General features: G+C 43.2%; 1 protein-coding gene across 1 annotated transcript; it reads left to right on the plus strand.

The window, feature by feature from the left end:
• The first annotated feature begins 7,817 nt into the window (after window positions 1-7,817).
• Window positions 7,818-11,504, plus strand: LOC116248919 (protein LONGIFOLIA 1-like). The gene is made up of 4 exons (XM_031621956.2): window positions 7,818-8,263; window positions 8,386-9,774; window positions 10,333-10,501; window positions 10,602-11,504. The coding sequence occupies exons 1-4, from the start codon at window positions 8,042-8,044 to the stop codon at window positions 11,231-11,233; spliced, it is 2,412 nt and encodes an 803-aa protein (XP_031477816.1). The 5' UTR covers window positions 7,818-8,041; the 3' UTR covers window positions 11,234-11,504.

The following is an 11,504-nucleotide window of genomic DNA, read 5'->3' on the forward strand; positions in this document are numbered from 1 at the left end:
GAAACACAGAATCTCTCTCTCTCTCTTTCTTTTTATATATATATATATATATATAGCACTTTATAGATAAAGATCCGAAATTGATGGGGAGCCAACTAGGGTCATCTGCATCAGTAATAGGCTCCTGAACAGGCTACTATCCTTGAGAACAGGCAAAAGTTAATTGCTTCCTGAGCCTACATATCAGAAGGATGTCTCTGCTAGCTGCTCCAACTTCCTTCTTTTTTTATCTTATGCCTTTTAACGCATTAACTTGGCCCAGCTTGGTAAGAACCTGGAACTACGATGCCCACATGACTGGTCTGTCCGGCTATGGCCGAAAAGACGCTGCCCAAGTGGGTCTGCCACTCGCTGTTGGAAAGCGCATAGAAAGTGCCATCGCCTGCGCCTCTTCCTTCAATGATCCACGCTAATTTTGTCGACGATCAGTGTCGTCAACATCTCCCAAGCCCTTCAAAGATTATCTGTGAATGTCTCGACTTGTGGGGAGGCCTACCAGGCGCACCAGACCCTGTGACTCCCTATATATGGAGCCCATACCGTGCATCAGAGGCTCAATTGGCAGCAACATTGGCTTGAATGGGAGGTTCAAGGAATGGTGCAACAAGTTGATCAACTTGTAGCTGGCACACAGGCCTAACATTGATTGGCAGGTCCGGTTCATGGGTTGCAGGGCCATTCAAGAGCCTGAATTGAATGTTTCTGAAGTCACCCAAAAATTAAAAAAGAAAAACCCAAACATGTGCCATGCACAGTAGAAAACAAATGGACTGTAGAATATTAGGTCATCAATTCCCTAACTTTGTGCAATAAAATATGAAAACCGAATATATATATATATATATATATATATATATATATAGTTCTTTTTTTTTTCACCCAACATTAAAATTGACTTTCGGGCAAAGGTCATACAGTTTTAGGTAAGCCCCAAAAGAGAAAGAAATCCCACGTCTTCATGTCACAAAAAATAATAAGTAGCCATGTCAGTCCTTTAATATTTTTTTGACCAATATTTACTTTCACATATAAACATGACCAGCCTACTAAAAATAATTATTAAAGTGTTTCTTATGCAATTTACCCTTACGGATATGATCTTAAGAGTGATTTGATGAAGAACATGTATTCACTTAGTCATTTTCATTGCTTTAATCATGTTTTCTTCATAATATAAAAAAAAAAATGAAGGTCTCTTATAACATCAAAATTTTAATAATAGAAAAATCCAACTTTTTACCAAATAGCTTGAGTTACATACAACTTATATTGAATTACTGTTTGTGAACACGTTAGGATATTTATATCCTAAGACAGTGGCCGAGCTAGAAAATTAAATTGGCTTGAGGGACACTCATTTATAAGTACTTATATCTGGAGGGGCACCTACATGTACATAAAAGTAAATATTTAAAGATGCTTATATAAAAATCAAGAAAGAAATTTTAAGATGCAAATCTTCTGATTGCCAGTGTGTAAAATACACCAAATATGCTTTTGACAAACCTAGGAATAACTGATTTAACCAAGCAGAAAGTTCAGCTTATGAAACATTTGCAAATGAAAACAACTTCTCAAACTAGACAAAAACAAATTACTCAAGAACTAACAAGAGCAAATACCGACAACCTATACGTAATTATGAGGTACTTTACATTTTTGAAAATATGAGCTTCAGAATTAAATATGGTGGGACAATCAAAAGGGAAATGCATAATTTTTCGCAAACTTTTTTCAAAAGCATTGGTTAGGTTTATGAGAAGATTGGAATAAACTGTCTAATTTTCTAGAAAAGGTTTGTCAGAAGCAGATCTAACTTTTCAAAAACCTTTGAAAAACATGCCAAAGTTTAGAAAATTTTTCCATAGCGTGGTTAACTTTCAAGGAATAAGGTGTCAATAATATTCCCCTCTTGTCCTTAACTGGGTTTGGCAGGGAATGCCTGGTCGTAGTCAAAGTCAACATAGTCAACAAGCTTGTCGTGGATGGGAATGCCTGCTGGCTTTGACCAGCGAGCTTAGCTAGCCCAGTTTAACCCGTTTGACTCATCCACCTCGTTTAGTAGAATCAAAGAAGCAAGTGTGATGTGCTCCCCACATGGGAAGGCTTAGAGATGAGGGTCCCCTCCTCCCGGCGGCCCTTTTCTCAAAGACAAGGTCACATGGGCAGGACGCCATTTCAATTGAGATGGGTCATGGCTTCTTTGTCCTTCTCCTCCACTCCTGGTCCTAGTGCTCTAGCCCTAATTCTAAGTCCATACATGGAGTAAACACTGTGCGCTCAAAGTAATTAACTTAAGCGAACACCCATATTAGTGTTGCATTATAGACCTACAACACGAAGCAAGTTGAGTTTTCAACATATCTCAATTAGATACTATCAAAAAGATTGATCTCATGTAGATGATTGTTATAAGTTGTCACGGGTTTATAAGGAGGTCGGCAAAATGATTAATTGTCTTAGTTTTTAACCTCTTAAGGACATAACAACTGAAACTATTAAGAGGCAGGTTGAGATCTTTCAAATTATGAACACAAACTCGGTATAAGAACGAATTCAGGACGTTAATGGTTGTATTTTATCTTGAATTATTCTAGATGCTAGAATCCGCAATCTCACGGGAATCCCAGTTGAAGGACAATCTAGTTCAACCATTGTAGCCGTAAATCGGGGAGCCTAACAAGACAGGGGAGCCTAACAAGACAGAGAACATCATTCTCACATGTTCATGGAGATAAAGGAAAAGAATCCCAAAGCACATGCTACCTATGACCTCTATCTATGAACTAAACTTCACCAAATAAAATAAAAGATATTCAAGAAAAAACTGAGGCCACTCAACTGCCCATCTCATCCATGAGAAGAACCCTACAAACCCTAGAGAACTAGTGACAAAAGAATGTAAAGAATAATCCCTAGAGAACTAGTAAAATCTTGATTTGGTACCAACCTACGTGCCTTTCTAGATCTTTGAAGATCCTTCTTTTCCTTGAGCCACGCCCATCCACTGAACTGTAATAATTCCAACTCTGCTAAGCATTTTGCGGTTGCGTGAAACTCATGCAGATAGAAACGTCCAATCATTCGTTGCAGTGCTGCCCATTGCTCTATAAACTACAAAACAAAACATAGGGAGAAAGAAAGAGAATGTGAACGCAGATCTTTTTGACCTGAGCTCACTCACTTTTGGTCCCTTGGTCAGCTACTGGGACCCTCTCGTATTCATTCAGCACAGAAATACGAAGACTCCGCCACTTTGACTGTGCACGAATTCCAAAGTCTACTTCTGCAAGCGCAATCATTAATGCATCAACAAAATATTCATGATCTGCAAATCTTAAGTAAGATTAATTTTTTAAAACTATGTTCGTCAAAAGTATATTTTGATTTTAAAAAATAGCATAATGTGTGGGGGGTTGTACACGAGCCGAGCCGAGTCAAGCATGAGTTGGGCCAGTACGAGCTTCACTCAACTCAGCAAACTGGAGTTCGAATCGAATTCGATTCGAATAAGACTCGTTTAACTCTTTTATGTTAAGCATGTCTTGTTTAATAAGTTTTTCATTATAACTCAACATTTGTACGTAGCAGAAGAGCAGAGTTGAGTTCTTACATCGAACTCGACTAGTTTATAAACAAGTCGAGTTTAGACAAGCGAGTTTGAGTCGAGCTCGAATATGTATGGACTGTATTTCAGGTGAAAAACTGGGTTGCTCCATCTATAAAACTGGGATAAAATTGAGTCAAAAGATCTCGATTGAGGAAGTGAAGTGGTATTTTCTTAGGAGGGGCTAATAGTTCTCATTTCTCATCTCATGGAAAACCCTTTTCTATCCCTTGTAGGGGTATTTTAGTGATTGGTTTTATACGAACTAAATAACCATATTTTGTCAAATACGAGCGATGTTCTTTTATTATTGTATTTCATGGATCAAACTAAATCCAACTTTAAAGTTTAAAAAAAGGAAAGAAAAGACAGCCAACTTCCGAATAGGTCCCAAACACGAGGTCCAGTACATATCGTTGAATGTTCATTATTAATCCAAGTCACCAAGTCCAGGTCCAAATCCAAATGCAAGATCCTAAATTTTTGACAATGGTCCCCAAAACAAGAGATCGAAAACTAGGGGCACTGGCTTTATTGGGTGACACCGAGCCTATCAATAGGGTCTGCAAGATCCGGTCCCACATGCTCGTCTAAATGTCAAGGTGCTCATGCTTCTGCACCCCGACATCATGACCACAAGATGAACTTTCCAGCCCTTACAACTACGGTACTTGTCAATATATCCGGTTTCCCTGATCACGGACTTCAATCCGGATTCAAATTGGTACTATAGAAAAAAAAAAAAAAAAAAAAAGACGACTCCATTATTAATCAAGTTTCAATTTGGTATGCAGCATTACAACCGTGAGCCGATATGCGTGGTGAAGTCGGATTTTAGAGGCCGTTTAGTGACAGAAATATATTGTTACTGTCTCATGAATCAGTCTGAAATAACATAGTATGTAATTATCCCAGGCAGATTTATAAAATGATAATACCAAGCCCCTTACATTTACGCAAATATATCAAGTCCCAAGCCAATCAAAGTCCGATAAAATGCTGGCCGGAGTCGACAAAACCGGGGCCCTATCGAGTCATAACGATGGAGATACCTTCCGAGGAAGGGCTCCTTCTCGGCACCGTTGTGGCAGCTTCAGCCAATAATTATTCGCACCAACTTCATTCATTTTCCTTACGAAGGGGACAGATGGGGACAAGAAGCAGCATCATGTCCATTGTTTCCCTCTCGTTACAACTCTCTCATGGTAAATCCCTCAACACCTGCAGCCACTTGTCAGTTTTACTGGATTTATTTTTTTTCCGCAGTTAATCGGTAACAAGTCATATTATTTGTGTGAAGAAAAAGTCTGATGTACATGCTCATTACTCCGTTAGGAAATGTTGTTTATTTTGGCCAATATATTCCATCATGAATTTGAAATTATTAAGAGTAGTTGACCGTCAGGGAAAATGTCTGCTGTATCGACAAAGCGACCTTTCCAAAAAGGTATCAAATAATCCGATCTGCTGAGAGTTGTTTCAAAAGCTAAATGCTGCATGTAAATCATAAATGTTCAAGAAATATAGCAACAAAAGAATATTGAAAATCTAATGAATTCCATGAGTTGAAAAAAGTTAATACTATTAATCTTGGATCATACAGAAATTAAACTATGTCTCCAATTTATACATTAATGCATAAATTGGGTGCTACGTATGGATTTATAAGTCAACATCTGACATCCTACATATAAACTGGAAAAAGGAAGATGATTTGTTTTAAGGTCTTAGCTTTTTGGGTATGGAGAAGAGAATAATGCAGCCAGGTCTGCCATTGAAGGACGCCTGTTATTGTCCTGAGCCCCGCGTATCAATCTCTGTCCATAATCTCTGGCTAAGATACAGAGCATTCATTGGTGCCCAAGGGACCGTAAATTATGGATCCATGTGGGTTTGGATTTCTCAGGACCTAGCGGGCCTTTATGATTTACTAAGGTTGTCCTTTGTCAGAAGAACAAGTGGATTTGGAAAAAGTCCAAAAGCCGGATGAATCCAAGTCGTACTGGATCGGATTAGAGAATGATTCTTTGTCAGGTAATTGCTCCGGACCAGCATGCCGCAGATTTTTACCTGTAAATAGTAAAAAAAAAAAAGAAACCAGATCCCATCAAAAACCAGTTCATACCCTGTTGGATCTGAACCGTGTGTCCAGTGGAGGGAAGTTGCCAAGATGAAGTCTTGTGACTATAGCTCTCTATCATCTCCCAAAGTGAAGTCAGGGTTTTATATATATATATATAAGACATTTATATGGTAGGAGAATAAGGAACAATTTTAGTTCTTGAACATTTCCATATAGTGGTTTAGAGAAAAACAATGAGAAAGATGTGTGAATTAATTTTAGAAGATGAAAATATCTCACAGTTTTTTTCCCATCTATTATCAGAAAAAAAATCAAATGTTGAGATTGTTCATTATCCGTTTAGCATCTAAGTATCTAGCACATCTCTCTCTCTTTCTCTCTCTCTCTCTCTCTCTCTCCATATATATATAAAGGAAGAGAAAACATAATATATATATATATATATATATATATATATATATGGAGTATGGAAAGGGGGGAAAGAAGTCCCAAAGAACAAAGAAGAGAATGTCTTGGAACTTTTCCAACTAAGGAACTGACGGCCACTTGCTGATCTTCATACTTCTCAACCTAAACATGGATGAATTGTCAAACTCTCGTTCTTTTTCTTTTTTCTTTTTTTTGTGTGTTTCCAACAACTACAATAAACTGCACTCAAGTCAAGGAACTTTGCTGCTCACCTAGCAGTCCGGGGCTAGTGCTCTCGCCTCTAGAGCCTATGTCTGCTTAGGCTTGGACAAGGCACTTGATGGCCGCCGGACTCGAATCATCGACTGGTCGCTCCCAGCAGTAGGACCAACCAGGTGCGCCAAGCCCCTTAAAGCAATGTCGAACTCTTTATCAGCACTGTTTGCCTTGTCCCATTGCTTCTAAATTTTGACGGACTCTTTCCTTCCATTCATTTGGACAAGTATTTGAAAAAACAAAAGCTGCACATGATTTTAACGTCAAAGTAACTTTTAAATACTTTGTTTAACGTTAAATGCTGGTTCGTTACATGGTTTCGTGTCATGCAAAAAATGTACCACTTAACTCTTCAATTAATTTTGAAAGAAAGCACCCACTATTGAACAAGCACTTGCTAATACCATTTCTAATTTGTCTGCCCATGTGAGCTGAGTTCATTGTGGACCAGTTCTAGGTCAGGCCCGACCCGTTGATGATGCCTCCGCTTTTGAACTCACGGGCAACGGTACCACCACAGTTAAAGTCGCTTCCACTCACGTGAACTGTGTAATGCCATCAATCCCTATAATATCGACGATATCTTGTAAATATCGTGGCTTATCAGGACATTATGAGGAACTTATATGTTTTTAAAAATATATTACATTTTGTATCTTTTGTTATCAAGAACCTTGTTATATTGGCTGATATTAAAATGCTTCTGTGAGAATTGGATTTAGGATTTTCCAAGTCAAGAAAGATAGCATATTGGAACGTAATCGAAAGAGTTGGTCGATCAGACGAATAGTTACATGAACGTTCTCTTTTTTCTTTTGGAGTGGACTAAAACCTGGACCAAGGGATCCGATTAAATCTGGGAGCTCTACGCCTTCCTTTGGAACATAAAGAGAGTTTTCTTGTTGCGTCCCATCACCCCATGTGATTCCCCCTTCACTCGTTATCGCATTGCCCACGAAATGAGAGGAACCTAAATGGAGGAATGGTAATGATCCATAAGTGTAGCAAATTAGCACTGAAGTGGATCCAATTCAGGGTGGTTAATTTTAGCTTGTACCGATCTGAATTTAACTGATTCAAACCCGACCCATTCGCTCTGTCCAGAAATAGAATGCCCCCAAAGGGAAAAAGAGGGAATTTTGCAGACTGGATCAGAATGTAAAGGACGGTTCCATAATCCTGAAATTTGGTGCTTAATTAATAACGTATTAATTAAACGGAGATGAGGTCATGATCCTCGTGGATGATTTGGCATAAAGAATTAGATATAAATAAAGAGAAAAAGATAAAAAGAAAGAAATAGATACATTCGCACTTTTTTGTCATTATAATATTATATGGCCTGGTCAATGCTTAAGAAGAATTAAATAAAAAAAAAAAAGAGACCAAAAAAAAAAAGAAAGAGAATGGAGATGGATCCCCCCCACCCCACCTTTGAACTCCTCAATCGGGCTTTTAAAATCTCTGTATAAAAGAAGCCGGCGAATGTGGGAAGCCCAAATAATCAAAAGCAGTTATAAAAGAAAAATAGGAAAAAAACACACGCTCCTTTTTGCTCTCTTCTCAGGAGAAAGCAGGAGCTTCTCTCTCTCTGCCTCACTCTCTTTCGCTTTCCCCGGATTGGCTGCCGTTTGTTGTGAGGTTTCGTATCGCCGGAAAAGGGAAAGATGCCGCCGGGAGTCGTTGTTGGCTCCGTTGAGACAAGCGTGGGGAGGGGGGAAGGAAGGCAGATGGGCTGCATGGCCGGATTTCTTCATATGTTCGATCGGAGCCAATTCCTCGGTGGCAGGAGAGTGAGCTCCCGTAAGCGCCTGCCCTGCATCACCTCCGGCCCTGCCTCGGCTGCTCCCAACACGTCGTGTTTGTCCTCGCCGATGGGTACGCTTCAGGTGATTCTCTCTCTCTCTCTCTCTCTCTCTCTCTCTCTCTCTCTCTCTCTCTCTCTCTCGATAGTTTGGAGAATGCAGAGGTTCCGTTGTGATTAACTCTTTTGTTGGTCAATGAAATGCAGGAAGAGGATATGGTGGTAGATGCCGAAAGACAAGTTCCGGCACCGGAGAATATCAAGGAGCCAGTCGTCGTAGTATGCCGCGACAGGCCGAGATCGTCGTTCGACATAAGGGACGTTGTACGGGATTCTGTATTCCGTGATGTTGCCAAGTCGCCGGAGAAACAACCGGTTGCGATGAAGGAGAATCAGGAGGAGCCGAAGGCCATTGGTATAAAGGACGGCCTCCGGTCGTCTTGGCGCCCTCGAGAGTCCCCGAGACTGTCGCTTGACAGTCGGGCCGCCATGAGGTCGTCAGGTGGACTCTTTCCTCGGGAGATACGCACAAGGCTCGTCGAGCCAGACGGCTCAGCAGATGAGCCAGAGGACATTGACAGGCAACGCCGCTCTCCGAGCGTCGTTGCGCGGTTGATGGGTCTCGACGTGATGCCGGACTTCGATGCTGGCGCAGGCTTCGGAGGCGGCGAGGACGGCTTCTCTCCCTTGGAGCTCCGCCGCTCGGCCTCGGAGTCTCGGGTCTCGCGGGAGTTCTCAGGGTGGAGCGCCGATAGAGAGACGCCGCTGAGACGGCAACGCCAGACCAGCGCGGAGAGGTCGGAGCCCATCGCTCGGGACGTCGCGGCAGCACCGGCCAAGGAACCGCGGCGGTTCCAGCAGAGCAAGGGCTTCGAGTCGGCGGAGATTTTCCCGGATGCTAGGCGCTCTGGCAATCTCTACGGCGAGATTGAGCGGAGGCTGAAGCTGAGAGGTATCAATGATCCAGGAAGGGATCTCGAGACGCTGAAACAGATACTAGAGGCCTTACAATTCAAGGGACTACTTCACTCTATAAAATCCGGCGCCCGCTACTGCCAGGAACGGCGGAATTTCGTCTTCGATGATCGGAAACCAGTAAATGCGGAAACAGCAGTCGTCACCGTGAGGCCTTTTGCTGCCGTCAGGCCTTCTTCGCCTTCTCCGCCACGTTCTGTCCACCGTCGCTATGGGACAGAGAGTTCGACGAGGCTGAAGGATGCCAATAGCAGGATTCTAGCACCTGGAAGGAAGCAGACGGTAACCGAACCATTGCCACCATCCAACACGAGGAGAAACCGCCCCGCACCTGCAGTTGACGACCTAGGCCTGCGAAATGTCCGGACTTCGCCGTCGATGCCGCCAAGAAGCCCCGGCCGAGGAAGAGACTCGGAAAGGAATTCACCGAGGCAAACGCGGTCGTCTCCAAGAGCGGCCACGGCCAGAGGCGCAGCACCAGAATCCAGCAGCGCAAGGTCGCCAGGGCACAGGAAGCAAGTTGAGCGGGTTCTATTTCCGGCCGAAAGCCCGGCCAAGGAGCACCGGCCGTCCACCTTCTCGACGAACAGACGTAGTACGCCTTCCCCCATCAATTCTGAGGTAAAAATTAGGTCACATTAATTCTAAAAATTTCCATCTTGAGAATTTTCTTCGATGTGGTAACTGAGATTCTGGTGGACATTTATCTGGTTAACTGGACAACGCCAAAAGTTCGATATTTCACTTTTCTTGGTTTATATGTCCTGTTTCGGCAGCACGAAACGGATCTGGATTTCCGTATTTCGAGGCGAAAGATGAATACGACATATCTTCGTCCAAATGCGCTAACCATAGTTTCATATTCTTCATGAAAATCTTCGTAAAAACATTTCCGGTTTTCAAGAATTCAAATTTTTTTTTCCTGAAACTGTTTGAAAAACAAAAGGGAAAGAAGAGGAGAAATGGAGGCTTCACTGTCTGTAGCGAATCCTACCGTGAAAACAAAAGTTAGCAGTCATTGGCCGAGATATGGCGGGATTTCTCTTCGTTTCAACTGGCTACTAAACTCTACTTCTAGATTTCAGATGCAAGAACTTCTAGTTTTCCGCTTCTAAAAACTGCCGAAAATTCCTTCCTTTTCCTGGAGCTAACAACCTGAAACAATTATCTCCGGAGCAGAGGTCGCGGACACACAAGAAAGATGAGTGCGCGGAAAGAAGGATCCTGCTGGATCGGTGTGACAAAGAAGCCATGGAGCAGCCGAGCCCCGTCTCTGTGCTTGACGCTCCCTTCGGCAACGAGGACAGCTCTCTTTCTCCCGTCCCGAAGAGATCGATCGATTTCACAGGTGAAATTTTCTCGAATTACCAGAAGAAAAAAGCAAGGATCTCTCGGGTTTCCTTTTTACGGAATTTTTTTTTTTTTCTTGGACTTCGTTTTTCACGCAGACGACCATCTGTTCGACAACGACGACTTATCCGTTCTGCAATCGAAGGAATCGCTGCTCTCTGCCTTCACCGAAGACGAGATCCGCGATGTCGACTCGGACGATTTCCGATACGTATCGGACATCGTCCTCGCTTCAGAGATGCTGCTTCAGAGCACGACAGGGAAGGGGTCGGCCGCGGTGTTTTCCCTCCTCGAGTCGCGACGGAGGCCGGGCTCCGGGGACTCAGACCACCGGAGGGTCCATCGGCGGCTAGTCTTCGACACGGTGATGGAGATCCTGCAGAGGAAGCGGCAGCAGCGAGGAGAGGCGTACGTCGTGGGAAGGAGGCTGCTGCGGCAGATCTGGACGGAGTTCCGGCGCATCCAGCGGCTGCTGCCGGTGGAGGACTTGTGCGACATGGTGAGCGGCGTGATTCGGAAGGACCTCTACGGTGCGCCCGCCGTGGACGGTTGGACGGCGGAGTGTCCTGCGGGGACGGCAGACGCGGTGCTAGACATCGAGCGCCTGATTTTCAAGGATCTCGTCGTGGACACAATCCGTCAGCTCGCTTTCCTTACCGAACGGAACGCCGAACTCGCCCGACCCACGCCCAACCGAGTCCAGTTAGGGGCTTTCCGCACCATTTTGTAAGTTCGGGACATATTGTTCGGATTAACCTGTTGTACCTACGGTCACCTTCTCCACGATGTAAAACTCCGGAATACAATAAATAGTTCTGGAAAAATTTCACCTAAGCCAAGGTCTAAATCAAAGTCTAAATAGGATTCTTGAAACCAAATCCGAGACGGGCTAGATCCAACCCGAATCCCAACTGTATACGTCCCTACCCCTTCCCACCTTTTCATTACTTGTCATAGTCACCTAATAAATGTGCCATCTAATGAAGTGGATTCATGCGCCA

The sequence above is a fragment of the Nymphaea colorata genome, chromosome 2 (assembly GCF_008831285.2).
Source record: "Nymphaea colorata isolate Beijing-Zhang1983 chromosome 2, ASM883128v2, whole genome shotgun sequence".
Classification (NCBI taxonomy): domain Eukaryota; kingdom Viridiplantae; phylum Streptophyta; class Magnoliopsida; order Nymphaeales; family Nymphaeaceae; genus Nymphaea; species Nymphaea colorata.

What these genes read in the sequence shown, in the direction of transcription:
- LOC116248919 (XM_031621956.2), top strand. Translation starts at nt 8,042, where the DNA reads ATGCCGCCGGGAGTCGTTGTTGGCTCCGTTGAGACAAGCGTGGGGAGG. An exon ending in CGCCGATGGGTACGCTTCAG is followed by an intron (nt 8,264 to 8,385) that starts GTGATTCTCTCT and finishes AATGAAATGCAG; the next exon opens with GAAGAGGATATGGTGGTAGA. An exon ending in CTTCCCCCATCAATTCTGAG is followed by an intron (nt 9,775 to 10,332) that starts GTAAAAATTAGG and finishes TCTCCGGAGCAG; the next exon opens with AGGTCGCGGACACACAAGAA.